Consider the following 16,446-nt stretch of genomic DNA (forward strand, 5'->3'; position numbering starts at 1 on the left):
TTAATAGAACATGTCCTGGAAATACTTCCCTCCTATTCTCTTTTGGTTGGGGAGCAGAGGGGAGCATGATGTTCATTGCTTGATTTCCTAAACTATTTAATAGTGCTGCTTTGGTTATTGAAAAGCTGCTATACTTCATCTGAGGGGGACTTCATCTCCTAAGTGGCTGAAGTAACATGGATAAAATGCTGTGGGATTTTCTTTTGCAAGGGCCTATTTCACATGCAGCATCACTCTCTACAGAGAAGCAACCACTTCTGGGGTGGAATGCAGCAGCTATTTAATTAATACTGACTAGCTAACTCTCATGCATATTGTATTTTGTGAATAGTACCTTTTGGAGCAACCCTCGTAATCTATTACATCATCTAGCCAGGAGTTAAGTGGTGCTTATATGTCATCTTATTATGACACGCAGCCTCCAGCAGAAGAGTATGGATGGTCTCCTGTCAAAACCAGTGGCAAAATATTCAGTTAAATTCAACGAAAGTAGATTTGGGCCTTTAATCAAGTTACAGTAATGACTCAGGACAACTGACCTCCCTTCAAGATTTCTGATCAGGCAACAGCTTACATCATCAGAACAGCTTTTATCTTGCTTCTGCAGCTGAATACACTGTCAGTCTGCACCCAGCTGGAGCTGTGGTGGAGGGTGAGCTATGATCTGCAATGATCGTTCCCACTTAGGAAGCACTCCAAGTCTCTATTCTGCTTATAAAGATGAATCAAAATATCTTATCAAACACTGCTATCATTTTTCTCAGGAGTCTTAACTGGTTTTGCCAAAAATAATTTCCAAATGAAATATTTTTCATGTTGAGAGTGTAGGATCAACGTGGTGCTAGCAAACAAGTGAATAATACAATATGCTCATACTATATCAAATGGAAAATACTCCCGTTAGAACTAACATGAATTTACAGGTATGGGTCTCTTCCAGGGCTCCTGGTTACTTTCGTGATTTTCCCCCGCTATAAAAAACAAGATTTTGCTCAATCCTTTCATTTTAAGAATGAGGATGGATACCAAAATCTCCAGTACAGCAGGTTCACCTGCAAGCATGGATGCCTCATACACACATAGTAAATCTAAGCATTCGACAGTGCATACAAAGGAGACATCAACCTACAATGAGTGCATATGAAAATATAATGGTATGCTGCTCCCTTTCCTGCTTCCGACAACATGAAACTCTTGGGAAATACTACAGTATTATTTTAAAATAACCATTATACTTATTTAAATGTGCTTGCACGTTGCATTTGTTTGTACCTCTTGCGATAGCAGATGTAAAGACACAGCGATCAGGACACATTGTCAGAGAACACCAGGTCAAATCAATTAACTGGGTTATGCTTCCATCCCATGATTAACTAAACCACTTGCTATACATTTAATGCTAACAAAAGTGCTACGTGCCTTTGCTGTGATCTGTTGGTCTTCTGGATAAAGCATATTCCCCCAAATTAGCAGCTTCTACATAGCAAACAGCTAGCTATCGTGCAAAGGAGAAGGACAGAAATAATCATTCCTGATATTATTGACCATTATAAAAATTTATAAGACAGGAGACAGACAAGTAGAGAGGAGTTTCAGACTCTAAACCAAGCAACGTTTTTCAGTCTTTATCTAAATATCAAACTTGTGCTGAACTTGGTCTACTGGAATAAATTCTCATAGAAACAATGCTTTCAAAGACACTTCTAGCTCGGGTCACTTTTGCTAATTGTAAGTGCAGCCCTGTAGACACTGAGTGCCTCGGCCTCCCGCTTGTTTCAACAGGACCTGAGGGCATTTTGTCCCCTCAGCAGGATCAAGGCTCATGAACCAGCAGAAAACTATGCAAACTTCACCTTAGAGCTGCAAAGGAACCAAGCCACCTGCAAACATCGTATGAAGACACCACATAAATACTGGAGGCACCTTCTGTTACAAGGCAGCAAATAAACGAAGCAGCATGATGTCAAGGGGTGACAATAAAGAGGGCTATGGGATATTCAAGGTTAATTTCAAATAAAGAAGCAATACAGAAGCTTGGTTTCAGGAGTACGTCATATATTTTACAGCACCTTTGCAGCAGTTTTTTAATAGATTATTTATACACAGGATATTCTGATAAGAAGGAAAGATACTTATTCAATATGATGCATACCCCGTAGGGTTTTTTTTATGCTGGAAGGACATAGAAATACAATGTCTGCTCAGCAAATTTCAGTCTATGGCAGTCAATTACTCTTTATATGCAACACAAGAATATTGAAACTTATCTCTAATGCTCGCTGTACAGTAAATGCTGAAGAAGAGAAAAAGACAAGACCTTATAAAGTGAAACCCAGCCCCTTGAAAGTAATGTTGTTTTTCTGTGTCATAGTTTAATAATAGTTGGACAGAAGAATCAATCTGGGGCTGGAAACCACAGTCCTAGTTTGAACGCAGCATTGTGTTCAAAGCCCAAAAGATCAGCAGGGTCCAGACCTCCAGATTTTGGTCATCAGAGTAGTAATTGTTTTAATCTGTTCTTCTAAGTTGCAACAGCACAAAAACAAAATGAAAGAAAAACCCTGGGACAATAACATTCAGAAAACAAACTCTACTAAGAAAATAAACTCTAGAAGCATTTATCTGTTTAACAGAAAAAAAAGTCTATATTTTACATTAGGATTTATTTTAGAAAATGCATTTCAAAATGCTATAGCACAAATATAATGAAGTTGCCATGACTCACAGTGTGGTTTTCAAAATGTCACAAAATTCCTTTTAGATATATGTATACAAAACTAGTTTCAATAAAATGAACAGTTAAAATTTATTTTTATCTGTGAGCCACCTAAACATATAAAATTCTCCTTGAATAAGTAAACGTGCAGACAGGCTGCATATTTAAGCTGACCGGAACAGCTGACCAGGCATTACTCTAAAATCCTTTTCAGAATAGTTTGATTGGCCAGCAACGTCTGTCTTGGCCTCAGAAACATCACTGATGAGAAGCAAACGTTTGGTCCCCCTGAACTAGCAATGTTTCCTCACATTTTTCAGTTGGCCAACTCTCTAACTTCAAAACTTCCTGTAACTGGCCTGATTTTTTTCCAGCCAAAAAGAACTTTCTTAAAAATTCAAACTACATTTGAGGACTGCTAAGAATTACTTTACAATATTTCCTCTTAGTCTGTTGCGTAAATGACTACATTTCAATGACTTCCTTCCTTTGAATTAGATGGACTATTTGGCATTGGGGGAAAATAAGTAATTTTTATTCAATGCAACTTTTAAATCTTGATGATACTATCAAATACCGCAATTTAGTGCAAGATACAAAGAGGTCATACATTACTACTATAGATAGTTCTACCTTTTTCTTTTTCCACTCTTTATTACCAGTATGTTTTCCCCTTTCTGTAAAACTATTCTCATGAGACCTCATTTTACAAAGCATAGAGCAGAAAAGGCAAATAAGACTGCTTCTAAGCCTTACATCTTAAAACGACAGAAAATAACTTAAATAAGAGTGGATGATATAATTGACGTGAGTGCCTACTCGTTGTTTACCCTGAACTCCCAGTGAAGCCAGGCAGCTCTGAGCACTGGGATCACATTCAATAATAGTAAAAATGACAGAGTAATATATTTCACAGAAGTCTCATAGTAGTGAGTTTTCCAGCTATATTATACATCTGTAGGTTGGGATTCTTTGCTCCAGGGTTCTACACCATTACGGTACAGGCTTTCAGTAGTAACTGTGGCTGATTTTTCTAGATTACCTAGTAGCCGTTGACAAGAGGACAAAAGAAGATTTGAGATCTATAGTTAAAGTTTAAGCCTAATAGCTACAGTAATTGATTAGTTCTCCATGGATTTGCTTTGGTCACTGAGGTGTGTACAGAGACTACAGGAGATGATTTTATTGTGTAATTTTCGCAGCGCAGCAGGGTACCTTGACAATGGGTTGGATGCCACCCTCCTGACAAAAACCACGGGGGAGGGATCAGAGCGAAGAAAACTCAGCCAGCAGAATCACTCCATAACAAGCAGGGGGTAGGATTTTTCCTTCCTGGGAAAGAAGCAAGATTTCTGGCCCCAGAACTTGTAGATGTCTGAGGTCTCCTGGGGAACAGAGTAATTTTTATTGGGAGTTGCTGCCCACTTCAGTCCTAGAGGTATCAGGAGCCTTACACAGTTCCCTGGCCACTTAGCTCTATTTAACAGCTAACATGTTGAAAAAAGGCTCCATGAAACATGGTTACATCATGTTTACTGAGCCAGAGCAGGAGCAGAGGGTTAAGCAGCAGATGCGCACGGGGTGCAAAGCTTGTTTTGTTCTTGGGATGGATGCAAAGAAGTTGAAAGTAGATATGGAGATGATGAAGGTTAATGGCTTAAGATATCCTGAAAAACAACGTCTCCTTTTTATCCACAGATCAAGCTAGCACAGACCACAGCAACTGTCACAACCTCTACTGAAACAGCACAAAAGTGAGTTGGAGGGACCTCTTCTACAGCTAGAAGAGGAGTTGGTGAACCCCTGTTGAGGAAACCAACAGGAGCAAGTGATGCAGAGATGGCTCATGCACTTGCATCCACCAGAAACTAAGCTGAGACTAGCAGTGCTTTTTGTATCTGCCATCCAAAAGACTGCAACTTGTATTTTGGTATGAACCAGCAACAGCCAGGAGACACCTTGTTCAAATGCCTGTTTTTACACTTCATCCAGGTCTCAGTTATTTTCAGTACCGAGTATCTTTTGATACCTCAACTCACCCTCAGGAATCCAGATACGAAACTCATGCTTCCAAACCCTAGGCCAAGGTCTCCTCAAAGGTCGCCTCAGTTGTTGGGTGTTTCATTTCAGGCACCTTGCATGGGCCTGACTTTCAGAAGGTGAACACTCCGCACTTTCTAAAAACTCAACCGTCAAAGCACACTCCAACTGGTTTAATAAAAATTAAGGCACTCAAAAAATTGCTAGTTACTCTTGAAAATCTTACCCATAACTAGAACAGGCTGATTGACAAGAAAAAACAGAAATCACAGGTAACTCTAAAAAGATCCATGTGTTGCTGTGCTCAAGGTACTTACAGTGTAAACTTTATTCATATTCATAGTGACATAGTTAATGGCAAAAGGGTTTGCCCTTTATGTCCAGTAACCATATTTTACTCTATATCTCTAGAGAGCAGGAGTCTGTATAAGCAATGAGAGAGAGAAAAAAAAGTTGATGGATTACCATTTTTTCTTCTGGTGGTGAATTCAGCTGTCTGGAATAGTGAATGTTAGTACAGGAAGAAACGAGATAGTTATCTTTTGTCAAAACTGTGATATAACAAATGTTACTATAATCTCAAAGGGAGGTACAGTTCAGAATATCTTTAAAAAAAAGATAAAACATATCCTGAAACAAAGGTTGCTTTTAACTATGTGTAAACAGTCTTTGATCAATCAACTGAATCCTTAGAAAGGGCCGATATATCGCAGAACATAACACAACACCCCTACCACAGTTGGGTAAGTGCTTAAACTTTGCTCACAGAAAAGATGCTAGTAGCTGGCAGGGAGACACAACCAAAATTATTAGAATGGAATTTTTTTTTTTATAAATTAGCACAGTCCTCTCCTGGCAGCTGCAATCAGTACAGAGTAAAATGTACTGGTACTGCTGCATTATAAATGCATTTGACATCAGAGAGAAATTCCTCCTGAGGGTCATCTTCAGATTTCATGGCTTTTCTGATTCCTCTGCTGCATCCTCAGACAAACCTATAAAGCAGAAACAAGATGCTTAAAAATTCAGTGTACTTGGCAATCACATGCACTATATTGTTAATTCCATCAGTTTGCAAAAGCCTTGGTTATAGCTGGAGGAAACAATTTATTGCATGCAAAACAGTTAGGATAAAAATGTGTAACTTGCAAATTCAAGCACTCACAAGTTTAGAAAACATAAAAAAAGAAGGCAATAAGGGCAACTTCACATCAGCTCTTTTATGCGTATGATGGAGGACACAATCTAAGTTATAAAATCACGGACTACTTTTACATCGGAAAAAAATCACAGAGAACAACTGGGCACATGATCTGAGACACAGTTACTCCAACCTACTAACATTTTTCCAGCCCCTTTTTCTAGGTAGAAGTGGCAATACAATTGCAAAATAATAGAAAATTAGGCTCCATAAAATCATCAACAAGGTGGGTTTGTTTTTTTTGGTGGGTTTGGTTGTTTTTTTAATAACACTGACACTTTGGGCAATGGGAAAATAGCAAAAGCCCTGTATTGAAGATAACTTCTGCCTTAAACCAAGAGTATGAGTTTCCTGTTTTCAAATATCAGTTCAAGAGATGAATCCATCTTGGATCAGATATTAACCTTTGCAATAATGAACCTGACAGAATTGGAAAAGTGAGTAGAAACTCAAAAAGTTGCTTGGAATATCTGGGGAGAAAAAGAACAGTGGATAATCACACAAATTTATATACACACATACTTGCATGACTTTAAATTAAAACTATTATTTAACCAAGCAGTTTCTTATACGTCCACTCTTAGTTTAGGTTGAAGATGATTTAACTTAAATCCTTTTCTAATGAACATAGAGCAATCCAAAACAAATTTGCACCATCTCCAAATGATACACGAATAATAATAAAAATAACACACAGCTTTTATGGTTTTGGGTTTTGTGTTTTTTCCCTTATGAGCCATCTCTGAAGAAGGCTGAAATCCCCACACACCCAGTAAGGTGAAATGATCCAGCAGGTCAGCAGAATAAAACATGAGCATCCAGGTCTTCAAAATCCAAATCACCAGTTGCCTGCCAGCTGGACTGCCTTCACCATCATCTTCACACAGAATTTAGCACCAGCAATCTACATAATTTTAAAAGAATATGCTTTCATTTAGATCCATCCAATCCCATGTGAACAAAAACATCCAGATTTCTTTTTCAGTTTTTATTTTACACTATCAATGTTTTTTGGTGCTTAGGGATTTCAGTATTTACAAGGGTTTCATGGCTGATGGTACTAAACAGAACAAATTTTATCTCAAGCCTTGAGACTGAAGGAAAGCATCAGTGAAGCTAACAGAGCAGGAGATCAAGGATAAAACCACCAAGATACAAAAGACTAAAGCAGTAAAATTTCAGCAACAGCTGGAAGCCCAAGGCCCCCAAGGGGCTAAGAAGTTCCCCTTACTGAAGTTTCTACTTCTTTTTTCTTTTTTTTTTTTTAAGGACAATTAAAAATACCATGTTAAGAGCTGACTTGGGTTTACAAAGGTCAGCCCTCGAATGGTAGTTCTTTTGTTCAGAACTCTTGTCATGTAGCACATGCTGGGATGCCAAAGGGACCAGCAGCACGTCCCATCTTGTCTCATTAATGATCTAGGGGAAGGAGGTAGGTAGCATCATAATGAAATGTGCAGGTTATAAGAAACCAAGATGAGCTACTAATGCTGGAGAGGAGAAAGAAATATTGCTCTAGGACTAAGAGATTAACAAGGCTGGGAGAAGATAAAAGGAGATACAACTTGAAATACATCATGGAAATAACAATCTTAGACACAGATGCTTGCTGGGGAAAGCCCTGCAGAAGTAGCACAGGGGAAAAAGCTGTTAAAGACATGCATTTGCAGTGAAATACCCCAGGTAGCTCAATGCAGTGTAGAAGCCACTTCAGAGCTCACAGTTAATACTGTTCCTGACTATATAGCTTTGTTGAGATCACATCTGGAGCTGTTTACAGCTCTGTACTACATAAAAAGATACTGGAGAATATCTTACTTTCCCACCATAATCAAGAAAAAGAGTTTGCAAGAATTATGAAACTGGTTTCTCCACACAGTTACAAAAGCTGGACATGCACGTAGTTTGGATGAGAACCAGCAAAGACGTGGTACGATTATGGCCAGCTCTCTGTACCTGAAGAGAATAGCCCCAGATTGACCAGAGACCAAGAGGCACTAACCTGTGCATCAGCATTGCCCACCAAGTTGCACACTCAAGACATGTGACACTGCTACTACACAGTGCCCTCAACTTCAGTACATTTGAGGACTGGCTAGAAGACATCTAAGAAGCGTAACAGCACAGAAATTAAGGAAGGTTGGTTTACAAAAACATCGGAGGAAAAAAAAAATCTTCATGAAAAGGCTATAGTATCCTAAAGCACCTTTTCCTTTATTAGGCTGAAAATATAACATGTTAAAAATTAAAATGTAATTATAAAATTGTAATGCAAAAAAATTTTATTTGAGCCATAAAATAGTGCCCAAGATACTGCTTTCAAAACTTATTTCCATGACATTGACTTCTTACAAATAACCCTTGTGTCTACCTCCACAAGCTGCCATGCCAAAATGGGCAATGTGAATGGTTACTTTCAAGCTCATGAAACACAGTGGATCCACTAAACCTAATGCATTAACTGTAATTATGGGCTGGCAGAACTGAAGTAATACAGCAGGATTTACCTTAGTTTCACACAACTTTGCCTGACAGCACTATACACAGCTATAGGGAACCTGGAATACTTCTGCATGGATCAAAGAACTACCACATGAGTAAACTGTGGGAGAGGTGAGCTGACAGGTCACGTACAGACTGCAGCTATTTTTATCATGTAACTCCAAAATGGGAGGCAGTATGAAAACATGGCTTGCAATAACCAGCCTTCCCACCTCTACTCTGTATTTTTTCAACATGCATATTTATTAGCCATCTAGAAGAACGACATAAATTTCACATTGATCTAACCGGCACATGCTATATCATAATAAGTTAGATAATTAACATCAGAGAGCTTTATCATCAGTATATTCCGACAAGCTTAGGCAGACCTTAAGAAATACAGGGTATAAAATTAAAAAATTCTGTAGATTAAGGCTGCTTTACCTCATTTATCAGGACAAAAAGCTTCCTTCCATCTTCACATCCCCCATTATAAGTTCTCAATGTTTCATTTTATAGATCATCCAAAAATCATATCAGAATAATACTGCTCTGAGCACACACTTAGACAAATGTATATTAAAAGGTTTATATCTCTATTTATCAACTCAGTTATCAACTGGGAAGCTGCTTTTGGAAATCATCATGATAAATTTTAACTCCTCTGCAGTAGGCAACCCCAGGAGTTTTTGAAGGTAAGTTTTCAAAACAGAGTTAAAATATATGATTAAATTAATATCCTGATTAGTAACATAAGATTGCTTATATCTGAGGTCAAAACCAGTTTCCACCTTCAGTCACTTAAATCCCTCAAATTGTTTTGTGTATTTGTCAATCAGAGCACATTAGCACCCTCATGAAAGCAGCTTCTATAAACAAAGACACAGAATACCTCAGTCGTATTAATTTGCCTCTTGAAAAGCATGACTTAATGCACACATATCACTGAGTCACAGAAAGTTCATTTGTAGATCAAAACGTATTTTTGGGTCTTGAAAACTGAAAGTTCAAAGAAAACCAGTTACACTGACAGAAGCACCAAAGACAGCTAAAAAACCCTAACTTTCCTGGAATTATCATGCAGCTAGAGGAAAAAAACACATTTAAAGGGAGGGATGACATTTGAGCATGATGACAGAAGGGAGGAGAAAGGATCATTTTCTGTAGTCATAAATTGTTCACACTAAGCATGATGGTGTAAGGTTTAAAGATGTTCAGGTTGAACTATTAGGCAATGGAAGAAACTACCCAGGGAGGTGGCTGAGTCAAGAATATGAGAGGTTTGCAAAGACAGGGTAGATGAAATCCTAGTGGGGATTAGTGAAGAGGAAGATACACAGGCTTTGAACTGGATGACCTAAAGGATCTTCTCCAATCCTATCATTTATGCTGCTATGATTCATCCTAAGGAGAACATTTTGGACCCTTATGAATTACTGGCTGAGTTTCCTGGATACTATTGTACATTAGTCTACTCTGAAGCATGCATAAAACTAAGTCAAAGTTGGCTTTGAAGTGTTTGATCTACAGTATTCGACGTTTCCCAGTCTCTTTTTCATACAGTGACTCAGAAAAAGGGCTGCTATAACAAGACAACAAAAGTTACTTTGAGTTCAGATTCAGTTAGAGAAGGGAGGCACCACTTTCCTCAGCTATTCCCACCTAAAAGAGAAAAAACCCACCCTATCTCATGGCCTGATGGTTAATATTGCTATTTCTAGACCTGACACAAAACAGCCTTAGAACAAACTACAGCTTTAAAGTAACTGTTTTTCATAAAATTTTGGATCCAAAAGTAAATGTTCCACACAAGCAAAGTTAATAACTCTTCTTGCATTTTTGTTAACAAAAGTTGACAGATTTTTCCCAGCACCTTCAAGTCACATTTCTGAAAATCATGATAGTTTTCTTTTTAAGAACTCCATCTATTCACTGCTAATAATTTTCATTATCATTATAAACTGCTTGAGGAAATATATACAGCTTCCTTTTTCTTAGCATATAATCTTTATTACATGGACACAATCCAAAGGGTTTTTCAGAAAGTTTAAGAAAGTAACAATGTCTTGCTTGTCCCAAGCAAACTGACACAGTTTAGCTTGGAGTGTAAAAGGGATTAGTGTAAAATCAACTCAAATGCGGTGCAGAAGATTGATCATCATGATGGACAAGCTACAAACTTTCCTACACTGCTTTAATGGGAGAAACTGGACTTGAACAGTATTCTATATAACTTTTTATGGAATAATAAACTGAGAGTGAGCCTTACCATTGCCTCCCAAGTCACCAGTGAGTCACTGATCACTGCATACATAATTTAAAAATGATCAGAGTTTTGTATGTGAAAGGGGAGTGATGGCAGCTGAATGAGTGGGAAGCATGGACTGACTCATTCATTATGTAAATCAAATAAATTTGCTTTTTGTTTAGGAAGTAGTGTGACTGATAGCAAGGACTTCATTCAGTGAACTTTTATTTGTCCTAAGGGTCCATATACATCACAGGATGGATAATGGGAAACAACAGTTTCCATCACTCACTCCTAAATATACCCCCTACTAACTGCAACTAACATGACAAGTCCAACCTATACAAAGCCATCAACAGTTACGTTTCTAAACCACCACAAAATAGCAGGGGTAGAAGAGGCAGCTCTTACCTTGGGGATAGCAGGGTCCATTCCCACAAAACTTAAAAAACCTTGCTAAAAATCTTCCTTTTGTCATTCTGACTTCATAGTGACACGTAATAGCAGTGTAACACAACGGAGATAACAAGGAGGTAACAACGACAAACTTAACATTTATCAAGTGTCCACATATTTATTTATTTTTTAATTAACTTTTAAACACCTTACAAAGTTCTTGTGCATTCATGCCCCTAGGCAGTAGCCCTCAGTGAAGACCCTGCAGACATGGGCTTGTGGCAACTCAGGCTGACTGTGACATGTTAGGAAAAGTTACACTGTCCCTTCCAAGGCAATTTCTTTGTCTTGGTTCTTTGTTTTCCAACGCACAGCAACTAAATAGCCCTATCATTAATTTTATCCTGACAATTAATAACTTACGCTGTGCTTGTTTTGTATAATACTGTTGTCTTCAACCTTCATTACATTATACGGTGTGCACACACATGCGTACCCGTACACACCCCTACTACAAAATTTTCTGTTGAGAACCCCATCTAAAAAGCATTAGAGTTGCCACCAATGGGTCCAAGGAATGAACAAGCTGCTTAAAAAGCAGTTACCTATCTGAAATGAAGTTATGGATCATTACTGTGGGAAATGTAATTTCAATGAAGCCAAAACTGTGGATTAAAAATGCCTATTTTCTCCTTATCACAATCACCTATTAAATCCTGGGCATTTTTCTAAGAAAGCTTGCAAATTTTTTTGAGAAATGGTTGTTTTCATTTAGAGATGCTGGCAAGAAGAATTCACTAATGACACATTCTAGCTGGTACAGATATTTTTTGCCAGGAAGTAAATCCCTAAAAATGAGCTTGCTTTTCAGTTGCCTTCTTTCTAATTAGCTATCAGCCTTTGTTTGGTTGGTAAATTAATTCAGTGGCTTCTAAGGCAAATACAATACAAATAATACACAATACAAAACTAATTATGGCCACACAAATGTCAATGCTCCAATTTATTCTTCATCGTGCCTATATCTTCCCATTCTCTGCAACTCAAAATCCTACTAAGCTTTTCAGAAATCTTGGCTCTTCACTAATTTGCTGTCAGAAAAAAACCCAAACATATTTGGGCCATGTACACTGAGATGAGACAGATGATAATATATTAAAAACAGGGTCTTTTTTGTGTAGAGGTAACTCTTCACTTCTTCCTGGGGAGAAGCAATGCCATAGTAATCAGCCTTTTGCCTGCTTGATTCGTTGTGCTGTTTTGTTGACTTCCCAGACAGACAGACCAGCCAGCTGACTATTAACAAATCCTTTATCTTCCCAGACAAGAGATCACCATGACAGATAGGCAAAACTCCAGGAGAAGGTTAGCTTTAGGGCAAGATTTTCCACCATTTTCATATGAATGGCAGTGAATCCTACTCCTGGAGACAGCTACCCAGTGTCTGCCTGCAGGAAGATCTAAGATCCTTCACGGATATGATATATACATATATATTACAGTCAATTTCTACTATAGGTTTGGTGCAGCTCATAATTGACATATGAAGACCTACAACCTCCCTGTTAGTATAACTTCAAACATTCCTCATCTACCTGTGTAACTTTAGCTAACACTGAGCAAACTTTTCAGCTGACATGATTTTCCTTAAAAAATTCACAAACGCAGGTCAAACCAACCATCAGTCAGATTTCTGCTGAATTTGTCAGATCAATTTGGCTAAAAAAAGTAAATAATTACAGCATTTTTTATATTTTCTTTCAAATTTTCATTTCACGCTGAAGTATTGCAAATAAACCTCCTTGAATATAATGTGGTTTTTTTAAAAAAAAAAGTTAGCAGATACGAAGTCTAAGCAAAATACTTCATTTGAGGAGAAAAAGAGAAACCTGAATCAATCACTGGAGGTTGTTTCAAAATATCAAATTTTCTGATTATTTTTTGCTTCAAGTCAGAAACTTTAAAAAACCCGTTATTCACAGAGCTGTACTCTTGTTAGTGTGTACCTGTATCTTAAGTCAAAACAGTGCAGTTATCCTTTTGATATGCATGATATAATTGTCAAAATTAAGCTTTCAACAAATTTAGCTACAATACATACATGCAAATTATATGCAGCTTTATCCAACACCAGCTTCAGTAAAACACAGAATAAAAAGTATATTAGGTTTATAGCAGAAAAAAAACCAGCCTTTTTATGAATAAAGAGTCTGATACAGACTTGCATTTAGGGTCTGTGCTGTGCTTCTTGTGCAAGTTTAACTTGTATGGCCACAAAACAACTTAGTAGCTTCATATATAAACATCAGTTTCTCCAGTAGAGTTTTCCAACATTTTCTTTATGGCCGACAGTACACATAAGCCCATGGCTCCTCAGTACCAGAAAGATACAACAAACCAGAAGAAATTCCAAAAGGAACAGCATAAATAATTGTGTGATTTTATGGAAAACACAAAAGAGGGATGGAGAGAAATAAAACAGCCAAAGGCAAAGCAACTAGGAATTTAGTGCAACAAAGAGATATAAAAAAGGATCAAGAAGATTAAGTCAAGGAAAAGAATGGTCAAGGCTCCTTTAATGCCGTGTATTCTCTCCAGGGAAGTGGTAGAAGCCACATGGCTTATGACATTTGCAAATTAGTACCACAATGAAGACAACAATCTGGTGGTGTCAGGGAGATGGTCAAGCTGATATAACAGGAGTTTTCCATTTCTAACTCCTATTATCACACAACAGACCTGAGGTGCTACAAATTCCTAAGTGCTTTGTAATATTCACAGAAACATCAGCTTTTGCTTACCGTCAAGTATTCAGCAACTGAATACTCTTCAATATGTTGCTCCTTTTAACAATGGAACATTACAGTGCAAATGATAAAATCATATTCAAGATTTCCATGGATTCTTCTGGAAATAACATACAACAGGATTTTACCATTTGATGTCATTTTTCCTTTGGAGTCTTGTGGGAAAAAGACATTGGTAGAGAGGCAGGTTTGAGGAAAAATGTGTTTAAAAAAAACAAAGGAAAAAGAATACTTTCGTGTAATACTTTCCAATCTTGAATTTCACACATTCCTTTTAAGCTACAGTACATGAGAAAAATGCTCTAACAGGTTTTTTTTCCAAATGCATCTTTTGATAAGTCTCAGTGTTGGCTTAAAAGCAAAAGAACAAAATAAAAAGAGCCTGTATTAAAGTAACAGATGAAATTTCTTCTAAATGGACACATAACTCCTTTCTATTGCTCACCAAAAATCTGTATCTGCTTGGGTTTTTTGTTTCATTTTGGTTGGGCTTTTTTGGGGTTTTTTTGTTTGTTTGTTTGTTTAAATTTTTTTTAATTAACCTTATCTTTGCAAATGCAAAGTATGTTTTTTGGGGGGATAGAGGGGTAATGCAATAGCAGTTTGTATTTTTTCATCTGATATGTATTCTAAACTGTCTTGGTATCTCTCTCTACCAAAGACTTGTAATGCTCCTTATTTCCATAACTTTTCCACTGACATCAGTCTTGTCTCATATAGATGGAAGTAGAGTTACCCCCTGCTACACCCTTAGATATTTACAGACACATCTTGACCTTAGTAGCTATTATAATGGTAATTTCTGTACTCACAACAAAAATTGTGAAGCTACTCAGATTTGACACGATCCAGTTAAGAATTCCTTAAGGCCCAAATCTGTGCATTTCTGGATGACAACTAGGAAGTTCTGGGCCCTCCAACCTCACACCAAAATCAGCAGAACCAGAGGGAGAGCAGCACTTCGCAGGACCAAGCCTTTTAGCACCTCCAGAAAGAGTAGTGGAAGCCAACACGCCTGCATCGGTTTTAAATGTATTATGGATTTTCTCACGGGCTCAGGAAGCAATAAAAACTAAGTATAGTCAGGCTGCAGGAGAACAATATAGATTTCATCATTCTATGATTCTATGATTTTCTGTGACTTTAGGGAAAACATGCTCAACTTTTTACAGACAGGCAATTCTGTATTACAAACTTTCAGGAGACATTGCTGCTATGGGACTCCCACAACAAATGCAGGTTATGTTCAAATTACTGTTTTCCACAATGACACTGCTCAAAATAAATTTGTCATGTAAACAAGCTGGTTTAATTACAGTGCAACACAACTAACTGTCCTAGATCACAGGCTTCTTACTGAGCTGGATACTAATAATTCTAAGACGAGCAAATGATTTAATTCTGGTGGTCATGTAATGTTAAGATTATTTCCTCATTGACTAATAAGATAAGTGCCTGAACGAAGCTAAGAAAGAAAAGACAGACATGCTAAATCAGGGGAAAAAAAAAAAATCTAACAAGGTAAACAATTTCCAGAAAATACACTGAAATACAGTGAGGAGGAGATCTTCTGTTGTGCAAAGTTTCAATTTATCAATCACTTCGCAGTTCTTTCCAAGTCTGGAAGAATTTAAATAGCATCAGTGGCTTAGAACATTTAGAAACAAAATGCCAAATCCCAACATAGTTAAAGGGTATGCCACAAATAGTTAAAAAAAAAAAATCTGCAATTTAAGGTCAGGTACTGTGAACACTCGCTGTGGTTTATGCATAAGTAATTCCACTGAACTTAAGGAGTCCTACAGGAATTCTCAAACATGTAAATGCCTGCAGAAGTAGAGCCTAATTTTCATACTATATGCTTTTAAGCTCCTAACTGATTTTCTCTTTCTATTCTGATATGAGTACCATAATATTACCAATTAATGCAAACAAATAATCTCTCTTGAAGTATGAAAGTCAGGCTTCCCAGACTCCACAGTTGCGTATATATAGTGGAGAAAGAGCTGTCTTTGGAGCTGCTTTACTTCTACTCTGCCTTTCATCCACATGAGACAACCTAAACACAGTCATGCTTGAAGGTAACCTACCTGACAGAGGAACCTCACGGGCTTCTTTATACTCTGATTCAACTTCATGTTGTTCTTCCATACTTAATGCACGCAAGGTCCACAAACCTGTGCTTGAAGACAGTATCTAGGCCACTATTACCTTTCTTTCTTTATGTAAGCAATAATGTACGCCTCCCCAAGAAGGTGGACATCCAGGTTTTCACAAGCCACCTTGAAGTCAGTGAAAGTCCTCCTCAACAACATACATCTGCTCCTACTTAACAGCTTATAGGACAGAGCTTTAAGACTCAGGTTGACTAGTTCGGAGAGTAGCCAACTACTCACGCTCCAATTCCAGTTCAGAACATTGTCTCCAAACACTTAAGCATATAATCAATCGAGATGAGTGGAACTGAACGCACCACGTATGTGTTCAAGTTACTAATATAACTTAGGTACGTGCACAAGCATTGTCTTAACAAAGAAACTAAGTATAGCTTTAA

At 37.6% G+C, this 16,446-nt stretch overlaps 1 protein-coding gene across 2 annotated transcripts in view; it reads right to left on the bottom strand.

Moving 5' to 3' along the window:
- Nucleotides 1-4,694: 4,694 nt before the first annotated feature.
- BBS9 (Bardet-Biedl syndrome 9) overlaps nt 4,695-16,446 on the bottom strand; it is a 345,480-nt gene continuing 333,728 nt past the window's right edge. For both annotated transcript variants that reach the window (XM_068405604.1, XM_068405603.1), the window contains one exon: nt 4,695-5,751. In XM_068405604.1, coding sequence (XP_068261705.1) covers nt 5,711-5,751 — 41 coding nt within the window. In that variant the 3' untranslated portion in view covers nt 4,695-5,710. The remainder of the gene's footprint in view (nt 5,752-16,446) is intronic.

The sequence above is a fragment of the Nyctibius grandis genome, chromosome 7 (genome assembly GCF_013368605.1).
Source record: "Nyctibius grandis isolate bNycGra1 chromosome 7, bNycGra1.pri, whole genome shotgun sequence".
NCBI classification, from domain to species: domain Eukaryota; kingdom Metazoa; phylum Chordata; class Aves; order Nyctibiiformes; family Nyctibiidae; genus Nyctibius; species Nyctibius grandis.